Below are 19,150 nucleotides of genomic sequence, written 5' to 3' on the forward strand. Positions count from 1 at the left end.
ATTTTAAGAGGATGGATTTTTCCTTTCAGCCCTCGTCCATACATAATATGTGTGGTATGGACATTTGGAGGAGAAAATGCAAACACGTGAGCCTCATGATTGAGGTGGTCTTACTAGCTGATCTCCACATTAGACATGAGTCTGGCTGTTTGGCCACTTATGAGTTCACCTGAGGGCTTTGCTGTCTCACCGAATACCAATTGCTCTTCTCTGCATTCAGTATGCATGTGACAGATTGGAATAAACAACAAAAACTTTGCATTTCTCCATTTGGTATTCTGTGCACTCCCACACCTCAAAAACTCTTCAGTTAGATAACCTGGAAATATGATTGTGAATGTGTTTGTCTGCTGTATAGTATTTCCCAAGCCAACATCAAAGAACTAGCGGCGACAAAAGCTGAGTGTTGTGTCACCTCATGTCACCTTCATCTGAGCCAACAAGGGGCACTTTAGCATATCAGAAAAACTACAGCCAATGGCCAACTAGCACACACTTTTTGAGAGGAAGGTAAAGTGCACGACTGGGCACTGTGGACAAGCAAAAGCACATTTTAATTATAGTTTTCACACCACTCTTTCTCACCACAAATGGTTTGTAGTTACTTTTAATTGAGGAAATGTCTGATTAGCAGTAACACATGACACTGCAGGCATTATTGGCCCAGGGTCTCTTCTCATGCACTGATTCGTTAAGCTGCTCGGCCAATCAGAGTGGTCTCTCTCATACACTGACTCGATGAGGTCCAACAGTGTGAGACGCATCACAAAAGCAATGGTGACAGACATTGGTCAGTGGCTGACTGACACCTGGGTATGTCGCAGTCCTTAAGTGCAACATACAAACACTGCATCAGTAGGTATTTGGTAAGGCATCCTGACATGTTGGCAGGCTTCAACGTTTGATGTCAAGACCTGGCCATAAAGGATGCACATGCATTGCTGCCTCTCATATATCACTGTAAGTGGTGCTCTTTTGGCCCTGTAAACCTGTCAACTGTATTTTGTATTGTTGGCACTGCTTGCTGTCCTGCCAGGCTAGCAGCAAAGGTACACAGGTGCATGTAAAAAATGCATTGAAATGCTTTTAATTTTTACATTACCTGTGTTGGTCTGTTTGACCAACTTGCTCTTACACTTCTTAACATGACACTTTTTTTTCGACTACACATCTACAAATTGGCTTAGACTTAGTTAGGTGTTGTGCTTTTATTGCAGATATTTGTGTTCTAACAAATGCTGTGGCTTTGCTGATTCAGGCTAGTATGGAAAAATTACACTTGTCAACATTTATTCAAGCAAAATGTGTGAAATGTGTGTTTGCAGATCAGCACTGCATTTTCCCTTTCTGCGTACAGATAGACAGCCCTGCAGTCTAAAGCTATTATTATAATAAGTATCCCACAGGAGCAGCCTCCAACGTCAATGGGACCATCAGGGGTTTGTTGAGCCTGACTTATTTCAACTTTCCTGTCTCATGGTTTGGCCAAGCGTCTTATACACTGATAAGCTTTAAAATCTTCTCGAACCGCTACTGCATACCAGAAAGGGTAAAATGGAAAACTAACTTCAATCATCTATATGTTTGTGAGATAAACATATTTGGAGCTAGAGTTATAAATATTACTATTATTTGTGAATACAGATGTTTAATCAACTACACAGAAAAGCTCCAGCATTGTACACGTTACTGTGAGCAGCCCATATACTGTATATAATGATAAACCAAAAAATTATTTTACTTACAAATTAAAACACTTGGGTATTAAAGGCTGAGTGAGAAACATTATGTCAGTGGATCATAATTACTTCCATTTTCCTTCAATTCAGAATCAACGTCATGTTATGTCCAATTTCCTATTTACGTTACACACTGCTAGCACAGCTTGTGTTTGGATCTTTGTTAGTTTAGATGATTATTTTTATATTTGATCTATATAACAGCTTTTTCCAATTACATATATCTGTTTATTAAGCATTAATGACATAAACTTGTGTTTTTTATTATACAGAGAAAAAGAAGATGAGTTTAAATGAAAGTACATGTAAGCCAACTGATCTCAGAGTGCACAGTACAACATAACAAGCCCACAGATATTCCAGCAGCTGCTGTGCCCTGTACACACCAATGCTAGTGGTCCCGCAAACTGCCGAAAGATTGTTGGACCCTCCCTTAAACTTGAGATTGGACTGTGCCCTGATTTAAAATCGGGCCCTAAGTCACCCGCTGCCACTCCCATTCCATCTCCCACTTTTTACCTTTGCTCCCTTGTTTTTCCCCTCAGTGAATGTTTGTTCAAAGCTTGACTTTAGTTTGTCAGGGTGAAGATAACAAGGCAGCCATTTTGTCTGTCAACAAGAGGACAGTCACCCGTAACCATTGCTGGCACAGTAGCCTCCTAGCATTGTGCAGCAGAAGAAACAGAGACCATTGTAAATATTTTTGTCACAGTTTCTGTGTAGATATAATGTGGTGTTTTACATAAAATGTTGATTGGATTGGTATTTATCTGCATTTGATGAAATAGGTAGAATTTTTGGAAATCACTTTCTTGCTGTGAGTCAGACAAATAGATTGATCCCACATCAAGTATTGAGCTAAAGCCTTGAGGTAATTAGCTTATCCTAGCATAACGAGTGTAAGCAGGAGGAAACAGCAAAGCAAATGTGATTAACAACACCACTAAAAGTAGCTAATTAACATGTGGAATCGAATTTAATCCATGCGCATACAAAAATTTGAAGACAGCAAATTTAAAATGTAAGGAGTTTCAGGCTAAGCAGTTTATTTGTCCACCCAGACGGTCTTTGCATTGTGGTGACAACAAGAAACAAAACGCACATTTCTGAAAGACAGACACCGGGTTAATTTGCAAGCCTCTTTCTAAATTTTGGAGTCAGCCTGGGAAGCTGTTTCCGCCTGCTTTCCTCCATGTTGTTCAGATATACAATCAGTAAAGTCTCAGCAAGAAATTAAGTTTATTCCCTTTGAAAATATTGAACTGTTACTATATGCTAATGAATACAGTGGTTTTGGATTTCATTCATTACAGATCTCTTGCTAACAGCAGCTTTCTTTAAAACTGACGTAGTACCAAAATAGTTAACTCTTATTTCACTTTTACTGTTGATAAGATTAAGAACTAAAAACAGACAGTTGATCCTCAAACCAACAAGCCTGCATCTCTGATCCACCATCCAAGAGCCACATAGCGGACATGATCCTCCTGAAAGCACAGGGACATCTGCTTAATGATACAGAAGTCAGACCATCTTAACCAGTTCTGAATAGAGTCAGACCATTTGTCAGAAATGCACAACTGGCCCAAAACTGCAAAGAGACAGAGAGAACGACCAGTACGTTTGACACTCCTCTGTCCTGCAAGCAGACAGCAGAGTATACCAGCAGTAAGAAATGACGGAGCAGCAATAGAAAACACAAACAACAAATGCGTAAGGAAATTCTCAGCCAGGGAACTCACCCAGCCCGAGACAGAGGTTTTAGGCAAAGGCCTAAACTTTGCTTTCGCACCCAAACAGGTTCCTGTTGTGGATTTTATTACAGCTACAGATTTCTGTTCTCCAGAACAACAATCTGCCAGTTGTGGAGACAGATCAACTCCGGCTGAAAGTCTCTGCAGCACTAGCTAATGCTCAACTGCTACCACCCAACTGTGCTTTGACTCCCACCCACTGCAACATAACTCAAGTGCACCACAGGGCGCAAAACATCCCAACCTCTGTGGATCCCAATAGAAGGCAAGACAGACATCTGAGTTCAGATCCAGACTTAGAGTCAAGCAGTGAAGAGTGTTCAGAGCTCTACATTGGAGAAACCAATTGGCCTTCTCACAGACGGATGGCAGTGTACTTACACCTGAAGGACAAAGGAGACTCATTTGAGGACAACAGTGCACATTGAAATCCTTAGGCTCTTTCACACATGAACTCCAGGCAATGTCAGGAGAAATCCCCTCCTAGGAAGATGAAGGGTGTTTAGAGTCGTGATCTTCACATCCCTATGACTCCACCCCAGTCTCACCTCCCGTATTATTCAGCGAATTAGTCTTTTTAGGCCAGGTGAGAAACTATGGACCACCCTGAAGGACATAACTGTGTTCCCTACACAACTTTTGCTCAGACTGAAGAAGCCAAATCTGGGTGACTGAGAACCTTCTCCAACATGAAGAAGTGATAATACAACATTTCAATGCAAACAAAGAAAAGTACATCACAGCTGATTAAAATATCTAAATATGATGGGCCTTGTTGACTAACTTATGTTTAGAATCTGAGCACCTGTTCCTTTTCTCCACACAGATCCTTCCTTCCCTCTCCCTCCGTATACTGATCAGAATGTAAGTTGATGGGTGAAAGCAGCGTAGCAGAAAGCCCCCCCCCCAGTGTCAGCATTCATTCACATCAGTTTGCAGGCACTAGGAGAGAGGAGAGATGGGAGGAGAGGAGTAGTTGAGACAGACTGGGCCTCAGCCAGTGAGCAGTGAGTCAGTCTGTGGGTTGGAGTGTGGGCATGGAGGGAGCGCCAAAGAAATCCTGCCGAGTCATTCTGGCGTAGGATGCTCTTGTCACCTTATGGCCTCTCTGGAATGTACTGCAGATGTGGATGCTATCATCAACACAGGGTGATATGATGGGAAATAATAGGAAGACGGAGCCGGGGACACCTTATGTACATGGATGGACACGAACACACACACACACACACACACACACACACACACACACACCACAAACCAGACCTGATCACTGCAATCATACTTTTTCATTGGTCAGAATTGTCAAGAAAATTATACCTATAAGGATAATAATGTGTTGGACCCTTGACATATGTGGGTTTAGCTGCTCAAATTTTTGCCAACAGGTCAGAGTCGCCCAGAGTTGGAGTTCTGTATTGTCATTTATATGATGTGAATCTCAGGCTTAATCCCAGCAGGACTCAGACTGAATGAAGTATTTTTTTTAGATAGACACTAAAACTACAAAACATCAGCTTTGTAGTTTATCCTCAGTTGTATTGCAGCTATTACATTTCATGAAATGCTTGAAACAGGTGAATTGTTATTTAAGTTATTACAGTTGATCTAAGATTATGTGCCAGAACTTTATTTTCCTTCCCCCATATCTCTTTTTTTCCCCCAATTTAGCAGTGTGACTTTACAAGGTGAATTAACAATTATGATAAAGGCGCACACTTGGATTGGTTCAAGCACGTGCTCCTCGTGTTACACCAACGAGAGAGTGTGAAATTGCTTGAGAGCTGTGTAGTGAAGACAGTTTATATTATATGTGTGTGTAAGTGTGTGCAGTGTGTTATCAGATTAGATTCTTCTTAATTGAGACTCTGTGGATAGATTGGGGTCTCTGGCCTCTCAGATTAGAACAGAATCTACTATCGGCGCTGTGCCAAATGGATGTTGTATACCACCAACTTCTGTTTGATTTGTGCTTTGTTAGCTGACGAGCAATTTTTCTAATATCTAATTGGTATTCTATAGTTAATTAACTTTTTTTGTAATTGTTGCTTATAAATTACTAGATAATCTGCATTTGAATAACCATTTTTAAACCGCCCTGAGGGTGCAAACCATCATAATTCTTTAATAAGGAAACACAATTTTTGTACGAACAAATTGTATCAGTTTCATACCACACTATTGTATTGCTGTCATTGCTGTATGGCAGAGTATCAAATGTTCAGAAAAAGGAGCTCAATCAAAAGAGATCCTGTGTTAGAAATTATTTTCAACATTTTCCCCTCTACTAAGTTAATTTGCAGGGTGAGTAAAACATGGTGTTATACATCTACCCCAGAGTGTAGTTAGACCCACATTTGTGCGTGGCAGGCGTCTGTCATTTCTGAGGCAATGTGTTTGGCCCTCAGCCTGCAAGTTGGCAGCTGCCTTTGTGTGTCGTGACCTCTTGAAACCGGAGATTTGACCAGGAGACACGTGTGTACATGACAAATATGAACACAATGACACACAAACACACACAAAAATATACATGCAATCACACAAACACTTGGGTCCGTGTTTGCTGGCGCACACACGGAGAAACAGACACACACCCACGCCCACACACACAAACTGTGAGCAAATTTGTATAATTATGCTCCTGACACAGCCTCTCAGTTGGCCCTCTTGTACTCTGAGGCACTCATAACACTTAGTTAAACTTGCATGTTGGTGCATACACATGCACGCACCAAACAAACTACTATGCAACAACACATTATACATTAAAACACATTTGCATTCAGTACATATGTAATTGCGGTAATTCATATTCATTGCTGAGACGCGTGTGCACATACACACAAAAACAAATGTGTATAAACAGACATTCATGCACGGTTTGTTTTTACGAAAGCTTCTCTCTGAAAACCAACACATGCGCACACTCCAGCTCTCATATGCATAGTCGCGGCACATCTGTTTGTGCAGATGGAAAAGGACATTAAATCCAGTAGACAGTCTGCCTACTGGACATAAAGATGCCACAAGTTGTCATGAAAAGTCATGTTGCTCTTAGTCATCTTGCCTGGTTAAGTAAGTCTGTAGAAGTATGTGACCAACTGTCCATGTTTGAGTAAGTCAGCTCATACTCTTTTAACCCTTTTCAAAAAATAAAAATCACGTCCAGTTGACTCATTAGCATGCAGGAATGCATTTTCTAAGAACCACAGTGTTGCCCCGAATATTTCTAGGCGGCAAACGTTATATAACATATCTGTCGACATGCTTCTATATTTCTGTAGGGCCCCTGGGTTAAGATTTTTTTTTTAAACTTTTTTAAACTTGAAAAGCCAGTCAGCAGAACTGCTATTTGTAAATGTGGGTTAGTGTGTAGGCTCTTATATTTACTGTAGGTGTTGCTCTGTGACCAGTGTTCCAGTCACTAAGTTTCACTCTGTCTTTCTGTCTAGTGGACTGCTACTTTCAGTGCATCTCTACTGCAAGACTGTTAGTAGATTGACTCAGAGAGCGAGCAAGAGACAGGAAATGTATTCAATAGGTTTACACCAATCTGCCAAGATTATATTTACTTGCTACTTTTTTTGCCAAGCCATGAAATATCATGTTCTAATGCTGCCACATTTTGTCGGTCTTAGACAACTAAGGCACTTTAGGATGTTGGCAGGTAATAATATTTGAAATATTGACCGCAATCTTTCCCTAACCTTAACTAGTCAATTTCAATTACCATAAACATTTTAGTCATGCTATCGTTTCCCAGGAGAGGCTATTGCAACGAACACTAATTAAATAGCTTACCTGTAAATGTTTTGCATGTGCAGCCAATTTCAGTGAGTCCTCACTCTGACACAATATGGACTCTTTGAGTAGATAAAATAATGTTTTTCTGCAAAACATGTTTGCTAATGCAAAACTATTTTGAGACAGGGTCACAATGTTTTGGAAAAAAGCCGCCAAAGCAGAGAAAAGAGATCAACCTTCCAGGAATAGTGCCTTGTCTTGAATTCAGTGCTACTTTGAATTCAATCTCTGTCAACGCACCATTGAACCTAATTTTGATGTACTTTGACAGCAGGGTATACAACCAAAAATGAAACTTGTTGTCCTGAGTGATTCTATGGCTAAATATGAACTAATTTGCCTGAATTGATGGGGGAATACCCTAGACCCCACCCTTTTTTTCTCCTTCTTCACACAGTTCCTGTCCTACTTGGGTGGCTGATGAAACTTATAGATACAAGCCCCTGAAGTCCACAGGTGTAGCTTAAACCATCATGCAGAATTCAAAACATCATTTGAGGAGTCCCAACGTCCTTGAAACACAGAGGTTGTACATTACTATTCCTTAGACGGATTGGAGGTTGAATCAGAGGCTGGATGAAAGAACAAAATGATGAAAAGGGGATGAGAAGATGAATGGATAGTCACAGTTAAGGAGGGAAAGGTTTATAACCTCTCATTAAACTTAAGTCTGATAGATGGATGAAAGGAGGAGATTGGGGGTGGTGATGAAAAGAGAAGAGAATTATGGGTGTCTCTTTGCCCTCGTGGATCCTGTAGGTCTGGAGAAAAGGGGCTGATTGAATAAGTCTAAAATCTCTTTGGTTTGCCACTCTCATCTTGACTGCTTCGACCTGATGGAGTGGTAAATAACCCTCACACTGTTTTGCATAATTTGTTATAATAGGACGTTGTCTGATTTATAAGAAGTTTCTGTCTCTTGGCTATCTGTTTCCTTCTTCCTGGTTTGGCCGCCCTTCCTCTTCCAACTACTCCTTCTTTCCTGCTTTTCTAACACTATCCATTCCTTCTCTTTGCAGAATAACCTTCTGCCACCTGCCCTTCCAGAGTAAATGGTTGTACATCGGCACAGAAAGGGGGAACATCCACATCGTCAACGTGGAGTCCTTTATGCTCTCAGGCTATGTCATCATGTGGAACAAAGCCATTGAACTGTAAGTGTGCTGGGCATGTGTCCCTCTCATGCTGCCTCCCACATTTTGCCCTGAAAGGTCTTTGCATTTTTTGTGCTCTGTAATTACCATTTTACATAACAAAAGGTATAGTAGTTTACATGTAATACGATAAGAATCATCAGTAAGTGAATGGATCTGTCAGCTTGACAGGCTCCATTTTGGTTCCCTGCTGTAGGGACTTAAATTATTCACTGAAGCATTTTGCTTCATGCTTTCCCCACATCCCCCTCTGTGTTTGTGTGTGTGTGCAGAGATAGAGTGAAGAAAATGGGGGAAGGGGGGTGGGGGGTTAAACAGGTGTCTGCAGAGATCAGTGTATGGTACACACAAACGTCTTGTCTCGTCAACAGGGCTGCAGGGAAGAAAAGGCGAGTGAGTGGTGGGAGAGAAAGGAGGGAGAGTGTATGACAGGGAGAAGATGCAGTGGGATGGAGGAGACAGGGCTTTTGCCCAGGGAAAAGGGCATTCAGAGTAATGGTGGAGAGGAATGGACTGGTGACTGAAGGATAAATGCAGGTAACAAGAAGCAAAGTATAAGATGGCTTTAAGAAGGAAGATGGAGATGTGCAGATAAGTGCAGATAGAGAAGAGGATGGAAATTAAAGAAAAAAGGGCAGTAGAGAAAGGTAGAGAGTGATAATGATGAGATAGAGAGGAGATCCTGAAGATAAGATAGAGATAATGGGGTTCTTCTTGACTAAAGGACAAGCAATAACATCCACTTTCTTTGCTTAACTCTGATCTTTTTTTTTTTTTTTCTGCTTCACCTTTAGTGTGCCTTTCACTTCTCTTCACTAGATCCATCTACTGCAGCTCTCAGTGTTTTTGTTCCTACTGTGGCCATTCACTTATTATTTCAACATCTCCTCTGCTCCAACGTTACTCATATAGTCATGAAAAAGCACTTTCTGGGAGAAGTTAATACATCTCTGGAGTGTTAGAAATAGTTGGCTGATTGGAAAAGAGAAACTTTCATCATTAATTCATAAGAGCATCTGCTGCACGTACAGCAAGTGGGAATAATTATTAGATCAACATGCATTGCGTGAAATAATGGACTGCATTTATATAGTGCCTTTATTCAAAGCACTTAGTTTTTAACTTTTATGTCTAATCAACAGAGATTTGGGCTAAAGTGCCTTGCTTGGATAGATGGGAAGAGTCAGGATTTAAATGCCATTTTGAGGTTAACCTGCATAAAAGATAAGATAAAAAATGTGCCACCATAAAAAATCTCAGATAGACAACATTCATACAATACATTTACAATATTAAAATTACAATAATACACTAACCATAGATAACATTTGTTAACTATTACAATTGTATTTATCTTTTAATCTACTTGAACTGCATATATACTTATCTATCAACCTCCATTTCCTCAACACGCCCAAAGAATTAGTCACTCAGAAATTCTCCCATCATCTCTTATAACATTTAGCTCTGCCACTCCCAACAGCTGTGTTAAGACTTTATTTGACACATGGGTTGGTCCATCAAAACTGTAGCTCTGCACAATTCGTTAGAGGAAATTAGCTTTCCATATCTCCGTGTTCAGACCTCAATCACTCACACATCCACTCTGTGGGAGTTTATGTCTTGAAAATGGCAGCTCTGCCAGGAATTGATTCACAGATTTGTTACAGATGCTCTCAGTTTGCATATCCGTTTGAGTGTATGAGTGTGTCTCTGTGGTTTGCTTTGATGCGACTTTGAGATTTGTGAGGGGATTTTTGTTTTTCTACCTGTCAACCTGTGTGTCTCTGACAGCTGTGGGATTGGGGGGGGGGGGTTGACGTCCAGATACAAAGTTTATGTGCCTCTCCTGTTGTTATGCTCTTATGTTGTCATCATGCAACAGTGTAACTTGGCTTAAATTAGAGTTGTAACGATGAGTCGAGTGACAAATAATTAATTAATTTTTATTATTGATTAATTGTTTAAGTCATTCATCAAGAAAAAAGGAGCAAATGGTTGCTGGTTGAGTCTTTAATGTGAGGAGCTTCTGCGCTTTTTAAATCATCATATTTATCTTATCTTTTATGGTAAATATATAGCTGTCTTTAGGATTTAAGCTGTAAATTCAAAAAAGAAACTAATTTAAGACAACCTTTTTAGAATAAACTTATAGTAGTTAGACCTGCAGACTAAACTCCGAACCTTGTGATTTATTGATTGTTAGTGGACACTTGTTCACTAACATTACTGTCGTCTTGTGATTGCTGTGATGAAGCTAGTGTGGATGCTATAGCTTCTCTTCCCTTGGGTCCCGCTATTTGGAGATGAGCTGCAGTAGCTGTTCCAGTAGCCCCAGGTTTGGCCTGCCCAATGCTCTGTGTGTCTGGATGACTCACACCTCTGTTCCCAAGGTACTGTTCTCAAAAGCCTATTAAATTAACCCATGTCTTACAGTACATAACTAACAGAGCACTATAGGTCAGTCAGCGCTATCGGCATTAAGGACATTGCAATAAGGCCATGGAAATAAATGCAAGAATGTTCACATGTGGTGTGGCTGGCAGCCTCCCTTCGTGTGTGTGAGTGTGTCCGTGTTTGTGTGTGTGCGTGTGAGCATATTTTCACTTGATTCACCTTGATTGTAATTGTTTACAGAGAGAGGAAAAAATGTGGAACAGGAGATCCAAAATGTTAATGTCTTATTATGACACATAATTCATGTGAACACATTGTCCTGAGGCCTCTCCAGTTCTCTTCTCCCTCTGCCTTTATAACCTCTTCTAACCCCTTCACCTAAACTCTGAGCAGCATTTGTAATAATATATAACACAATTTTCTTTTACAGGATTGCTTGGTTGTCATGCCATTCTTCAAATCTATCAACATGTTTTGAATAAATCTGGACACTGGGAAGGCATGGTAAAACATATACCTTGTTTTTTTCAACCATTTCTAAGTTGACTTTGCTTTGTGCTTTGTATTATTGTCTCTTCATTTTTAGCTTTTTGGAGGTGGGGATGCAAACTCTTTGTATTTGATATTTTTGTTTGATATATTGTTTTTTTTAGCTGAGAGTTAATTTAGAGGATTACACATATTTCTGCAACTCAGCTATCATATATTGTTTCTTTTGCTACTGCTGTCTTCCAGTAAGTTTAACCCATAAATAACAGAATGTGTATCACCACTGAGCTGACAAAGATGCAAGAAGCATCTATTTTGGTCAATTTCAGTATTTGGCATTTTGTTTATGGAGCATGTCTTTCTTGCCTAAATACCCACATAATTACGTATGATTACCTGAAGTAATACTTAACGGTAACAAATTAGCTTTGCACATGGGCTTTCGTACGCTCCAGTGCATCGAGACACACACAGTCACAGTCTAATCAGGGAACATAAGGCCACATACTGTACGGGTGTGCTGCAAACAGGCTGTTCAAGCCATGTTACTGCGGTGACACTGTCATGGTGACTATGCCTCTGCTGCCTCAGAGTGTCACCTGTGGTGACACCAGATGTTCAGGAGTGTGTGTGTGTGTGTGTGTGTTTATTTAATGTAATGCATCTAATTTATTGAAACGGCAGGCTGACTGAACAATTGTGTTTATATTCATAGGTAATATCAAAAATCATACCTGTTTTTGTTTGATGTTTATATCAATGTACTTTTAATATGTGTGTGTATTCAGCGGAGAGGTTTTCAGAATGAATGTTTAGCCAACTTCCTGGGCCTTATAGCTCCCCCTTATAACTCCCCCTGCAGACCCAAAACAATTGCTTTATTGCGTGTGTGGGCGCGTGTGTGCAATTAAGTTGTGTATGTGTATGGATTTGCATATTCAGTTACATATTCCATACATACCGTACATTAACGTGTTAAAAAATGTTGCTTCCTTTGGGCTTCACTTTAAAGTCACTTTGGATAAAAACATCTGCCAAATGACTAAATGCCAATGTAAGGGTTGATTTTATTAACGTAACACAGGCATCACTGGGTGGGGGTAATAATTGATAGAAATTTGGTGCCATAAGAGTTTGACCTGTTGACTGATGGATGTTTGGACTGAAGGTTTTACAAGGAGGAAGATTTTCAAGAGTTTATAATTTATCAAATAAGTATTATACTTTAGTTTAGCTCAAGCCGTCATATGTATACAGTATGTGACACATAAGACCACAAATCGGTAGCTAAAAACAACAACGAGACTGCTGCCATTTTGGCCAGGTCACCCCTGGAATCACGTTAGGATCTCCAGCTGGCAAATAACCAAAAAATAAATAAATACATTGCTTACATGTTTCCTGTCCCTGAAGCCCTTATTACTCTGTATGCAAAGCGCAGAGTCATTAGCAGTACGCAAGCACAAATGTGTGTCCACAGGAGCGTGCTGAAGTATTTATAACAGGCGTTGTTTCCATGCGTGTGCGTGTGTGTCTGTCTGCATGTTTGTGTGGGTGGATTTGTGTAATTGTGGCACAGTATGGATGATTTTTGGGAGTCTGTCTGCAATCTGCCCATCCTGCCTCTGTTGCCATGGTGATTCCTTTATCTCCAAACGGGAATGTGCATTTGTGGACTTTGTGTATATGTTCATTTGAGGTTTATTTGCTGTATATCTATAGGCTTCAACTAAGCAGAGTTGTTACAGAATTTGACGGGGTACTTCAGAGATGGTCGCAGATAAAATCCTTCATCAAGGGGGAGATAAAGCATGTAGTTCAGTAGGACAGGGGAGTGAACCTTTTATTCATACAAGTTACATTTGTAATTCAGTAAGAGGGTCATTGTTTTTTATTTGTAAATGTTTTACAAATGGGCCCGGTGTTAAGTTGTGGTAATTATGCCATCATGCAAGTGTGTGTGTAAATGTGCTGTTAGTTGACGGACAGGCAGTGAAGGGGGATTAGATAAATCAACAGCTCCAGCTGCAGCAGAGCTTAGGTAATAAGGCTCCAGCACTAACAGCTAAATATAGAGACAACTGACTGCCTGTCTGCCCACTGACTGCTACCTTCTAACACACACACATAGACGCACACAATTTGTTTTCATCATTCGTTAGGCCTTTACATGGACTTACATAGGTTTCCTGGAAAAGTATCCTAACCTTACCCTAACCCTGAACCAAGTCATCACTCAATAATTCTCTGTTTGATCAGGTCCTCACCAATTTGCTGTGAGTGTGTAAACAGGTTCATGATAACATTAAAGCCACATCTTAACCCTCAGAGACCCCGTTGAGGACTGGATGAAAGGGAGGATCAGCCAAAATTTCCTCTCTTCCATCTTCAAGTACGCAAACATACACACAGGTTGCTGTAGATTCGTCCTTTCTTTGGCCTTTTGCTTATACTCATGCAATAATTTGTGAAGATGTGATAAGCTAAGCTGAACATCTCTCCACATCTATATATTTACCCTATAAAATGTGCTTTTATTAAAATACTGTTTTATGTGCCTCTTTTCTGAGTTTAAATCTAATCATCAGTATGCCCTGCCCTTCACTGTCAGACTATAGGATGAATAAAGAACTCAGCAAGGACTTTGCCTTGCACTCACCTTGCATCCTTCTGCACCACTTAGGTTTTTTAGCAGCTCCTTACTTCCTCTCCTTGTCAGACTGCCCTTGCACCATGGTGTCGGGGTTATGTTTCAGGCTCTAACAGTCACTTCTTTTTCAGCTATGACCTTCCCTGGCGCTCCACAGCTGACATTGCATCTGTAAGGCAGTGAAGGTTAGGTACATTTTGCTGCCACGTGGCACAGGGAGAGATACGGCGTAAGGCTGTCTGGAGGGTAACGCACAGACAGGAGGGAGGGAGAGGAGGGGGTGGTCAAGCATTTTGTGCTGTCTTCTTCGCTGAAATGCAAATGGACACACGCACACCCATACACTTAGCCATTGGGGACTGTCTGGCCTGTTAGAGACATCCATCACAACCTTCATGGGCTTATGTCTTTGAACAGCCTTTTAGAGCCTCAGAGTGACTGACAGCTCTGTCCTTCCTAGTGGATCTCCTCCTTAAGTTCAATCACACTTAACTCTCCTCGTATATATCATTATGTAAGATAAGTGAACTACACAGCTTTAGTCTTCTTTGAGTATAATCATATCATTTTTTCTTACTTTCTTATCTTTCCCTTTTGTCTTTCTCTTTGTCTTGCTCATAAGGTCCTCCAAGGCCCACCCTGGACCAGTTGTACATATAAGTGACAACCCCATGGATGAGGGAAAGGTAAATAATACCACATTTCTGTCAACACACTGACATAAAACCTTGGTGAAATATTGTTCTCCCCAACAGTTGGCTCTGGTTTAAATGGTTTTTGTATAAGCTAATACACATACCTTACCTAGATGATAGGAGTGAAGCGGCACAGCTGCTGGAAACACCTGCTTGCTAAGGATGTCCTGGGGACAAACAAATAGTGTTGTGCCAGCGTTATCAGTCCAGAAAGTCTTTTTAAATTTACTGTCAGTGGTATAATGCAAATATAAACAAAGCAACCGCCTGTAGACTGAATAAAAGCTTTGGGTTAGAGAAGATGTTTCCCTCTCACTCCACAATTATCATCAGTTCCTACAGTGATTTGGTAATTTGATTTTTTTAATAATGAGAGATAAGTAACATGCACCACACCCTCTCTTATACAGTATGTCACTTTTTCTGTGGCTTGCTTACAAATAAACTGTGTGAATACAGCTTCACTGTATCAGCACACACATTATAGACCATAGCTTTGAGGTGATAGTTTCCATTGCACAGGTAAAATAGTCTGCTTTAGTGACACATATTTGAATTTTGACATATTTTTATTTTAATTGATGCTCCATAAATAAGTCCCAGCTATCAAACACAGCATTTCACTTTATGTTAAAAATATATATTAGCATTTTCTGTTATCATCTATTGTGAACCATGGCAGTCTGTTTTTTTTCTAAGTCACTGTAGTCTGCTTACACCTGATTTCCTTTCATGCTTTGTGTGAATGTCAAATGTATTTCTTATTTTACTGTCCATCATGGGTTCTATTCTATCTCCCCTCTATAATCTCTCTTACCTATCTCACTGACTGCCTGTCGCTCTGTCTCTCCAGCTTATAATTGGATTTGAGTCTGGGATCGTGGTCCTATGGGATCTGAAATCAAAGAAGGCTGACTATCGCTACACTTACGATGAGGTAGGCAAAACTGTCCTGTTTCCTCTCGTCTCTAACAGCTTTCAGTCAATTCTCCTGCTTCTGATCCACAGAGTATTTCTTTAATACAGAATACTGGGAATTAAATCACATATTCACATATTCATGGGCTAAACTGTACTGTATACTCTGTGTGTGTGTGTGTGTGTGTGTGTGTGTGTGTGTGTGTGTGTGTGTGTGTGTGTGTGTGTGTGTGTGTGTGTGTGTGTGTGTGTGCGTGTGTGCCTGTGCGCATGTGTGCACATGGATGTAAAGTCTGAGGTTTACTGCAACTGACAAGGCTTGTGATTTCTGCATGTCACTCACACATAACTTGTCATGTTTGTGAAGCCTTTAGAATTCTGGATTTGTGCATAAATGTGACCTAAAACATCACCACATATATACACTAAAGTACTAAGACTAAAGAATCAGAAACCAATTAAACAAATTAGTCAAATAAATTGCAAAATTCATTAATTATTATGGAAAATGATGTGCTCCCAAATGTTTGTTTGGGGCTGTAAAATTGTGTGAACCCCTGCCTTCAGTAACTGGGGTGATCGTTTTTGTAGCCACAACTTCATCTAAACTTTTCCAGAGTCTGTTTATCAGCACTGCATATTAGAGGGATTTTAGCCCATTTGTCTTTACAAATCAACTTCAGCTCAGGGAAATTGGTTGGTTTCCTTGAGTAAGCTGCCTGCTTCAGGTCCTTTCACAGCATTACTACAGGATTGAGGTCAGGACTTTACATTTCTTCTGATTGAACCTCTTTGCTAGAATGACGTTTGGTTTGGGTGGTTGTCTTGTTTCTGTCTTGTTTCGTTGAACTTTTTTCCGTAGAATTTGTTTATAACACAGAATTTAAAGCTCCATCAATGATAGCAAACTGTGGTCCAGAGGAAGCAAAGCTTAAATTATGATACTGCCTCCATCATGTTTCACAGATGGGATGAGGTTTATATGCTGGAATACAGTGTTTAGTTGTCACTTCTTATTTGAGCCAAAAAGTTCTACTTCAGTCTCATTCAGCAAGCCTCTGGCTTATCCTCTCATTCTTGAATAAACTGTAGGAATACAGCAATGTTCTTTCTGAAGTTGTGAAGTGGCGTCTTCCTGCTCTGCTATGTACACCACTGGTTTTCAGATTTGTCCTTATGGTAAACACTGATATTAGCTACTGTGAAAGAGGCCTTTAGATATCTAGAAATTAGCCTATGGTTCCGTCTTGTGACCTCCCAGAACTCTTTGTAACCATTATCTGCCTGGTAGTCTCCACTGACTTTTCTCCTAAGGTCTCCAGAAATCTCCCTTGTTTGAGCCATGACACACATCTAGAAACCTGTGTTGTGAAGACCCACATTTCTCTTCTTTAAGCAAAGCAGGGACTTCCCAAGTCACACCTGTTTGGCATCCCATTTACTGGAAATACGCTGTTGATTAATAACCCTAGAGGTTTATGTGTTTGCCACACACAAATATTTTATATTTTATGTTTTATTTTAAGATTTGATTATTTTTCACAACAAATAATTTAATGTTTTAGGACTTTGTGGAAAATGTGATGGTGGAAATCTCAAACAGGGTAAAGATGTAATGATCTTAGTGGTACTAAAGAGACTAGTTAGTGCGATGAAATAAGACTTTATATTATCAGTTTTATCAGAAATAGTAGCTCTAGACAAAGCAAATGTTTTGGTGTGAGTTCTACAGCCAACTTTTGCGTGGACTCAATAATTCATTTGTGCCACACAGCTTCAAAATGAATTAAGAATGAAAAGTAATAGCTAACCATTAGATTCTTCTTTTTAAATTAAAAATTATGAAATATCTAAATCGCTGGACACAGTAAAATAAAAATAGGGCCTACTTTGTGCGAGTGTGGTGCCAACTAAAGAAAATTAGTTTTTCACACGAGCTTTGATGCAAACCCAGACAGTTATTTAAGAAACATATTTTAACAATGTTGTGATTTTGTGCCATGTGCATGTTTCCAGAATGAGCTTGCGAGGTTGCATAGTGATTTTGCATTCATATTACGGTCATAAAAAGGGCAACTTCAATTTGCAAAAGATTCCACATTTTTAAAGCAAAGTCATGTGGCTTTATTGGCTTCCCCAGAGGCAATAGTTAGTGCTTATAATTAAAAGGAGACGCAACCATAAAATAGAGGAAGCGTGTCAGAGCTGCTCTGATTCCCTGTGGTCCTGAATGTGTCAAACCTATGTACTGTATGGTCGATCGTCTCCATAATTTAGCTAAGCTGTGCTGTGTAGATACAGGCAGTTGATATCACCTCACTACCCACATATGTCACTGTCCCAGCTGCTTGTTCTATCATCTGACAGTAATATAAATATGATCAAATAATGGCAGTTTCGGAATTGGAAATTCAGAAAAAACTTTGGTATTAATACAGCTAATGCATGTTTCTGTTTTATCTTAGTTCTTCTGACCTTCACAACCCAAGGTCTTGAGCCGTAGTGGAATATGAATATGACTGTAAACAGGATATCTCATTCATAAACCTGCCATTGAGGTTTAAGCCCACTGAATGGTGGTGGACACACAAATACTCACTCACATGCAAACTCAACATGTAGATGGTCATAGAGTGGTGAATGCAGCACAGAGAGCCAAACCCCTCTATTTAAGATAATGAGATTAACACTCATGCTGATGCTCAGCCCACTGGCAGTGCTGTGGTGTTGTAAGCACGCAGAGATATCCAGAGTCACAGAGGACTACACAGACACAAAATGAGAGTGGGTTTTGTATGTTGGGTTTGTACAGATCTCTCTCTCTCCCCCTCTGTTTTCCTGTCTCTATGCCTTTGCTCTCTCTCCCTCTTCCAGATAAGCTAATATCCACCCGCTGCTCCTATGGCATTACAGTCTCTAGTACTGAATCTCCCAAGGGAGTTCATCTCTTCTCTTCAAACCCCTACAGTTACACCTCTCCAGGGACTGGGGGTTGAGTGGGTGGAAATTGAAGAGAAGGGGAAGAGGGGGTGGGGGTGGGGTGGAGGGGTGGCACTGCTTCTTCTTTCACTCACTATGATTTACACTGACGAAGCGAAAGACCCTGCAACACACAACCGTTCTGGCGTCTCTTTTGGAATGTCTTGGGGTTAATCCCATGGCTAATATATCTAAATGGTTTTCAGAGTCAGATAACTTTATTTTGGCCTGAGACCACCAACCTTCAAGGGCACTGAAGGACAACCTCTTAGTTCTGCTGTAGTCCATCAGTAGTGTACTGTGGTTGTGGATGCTGCATGATTCTTCTGTGCAGTTGTGGAGACATCTTAGATCGAATAGAGTAATGAGTCATTGCTGGGAGATGGTGGCTGGCATGTTCAATAATATAGAAATGTACATATTTATTACAGATGTGTTTTGGACCTTTTTAAAAGCCATATTATTATTCATAGCATATTTCTGATTTACATTCCCCAGATAAGATCATGTTGTTTAATCTAAAATGATTTATGTTATGCTGTTTGCAGATGTGAGAACTATATTTGTTAAG

General features: G+C 40.2%; 1 protein-coding gene across 7 annotated transcripts in view; it reads left to right on the forward strand.

Moving 5' to 3' along the window:
* Window positions 1-19,150, forward strand: part of stxbp5a (syntaxin binding protein 5a (tomosyn)) — an 83,524-nt gene that overhangs the window by 34,699 nt on the left and 29,675 nt on the right. For all 7 annotated transcript variants that reach the window (XR_010911246.1, XM_067482298.1, XM_067482292.1 and 4 more), the window contains 3 exons: window positions 8,317-8,451; window positions 14,610-14,673; window positions 15,536-15,619. Coding sequence is in view for 6 of the 7 variants with exons in the window: in XM_067482298.1 (XP_067338399.1) it covers window positions 8,317-8,451; window positions 14,610-14,673; window positions 15,536-15,619 (283 nt within the window). In the remaining variant the exon portion in view is untranslated. The remainder of the gene's footprint in view (window positions 1-8,316; window positions 8,452-14,609; window positions 14,674-15,535; window positions 15,620-19,150) is intronic.

This window comes from Channa argus, chromosome 17, assembly GCF_033026475.1.
Source record: "Channa argus isolate prfri chromosome 17, Channa argus male v1.0, whole genome shotgun sequence".
In the NCBI taxonomy this organism is placed as follows: Eukaryota; Metazoa; Chordata; class Actinopteri; order Anabantiformes; family Channidae; genus Channa; species Channa argus.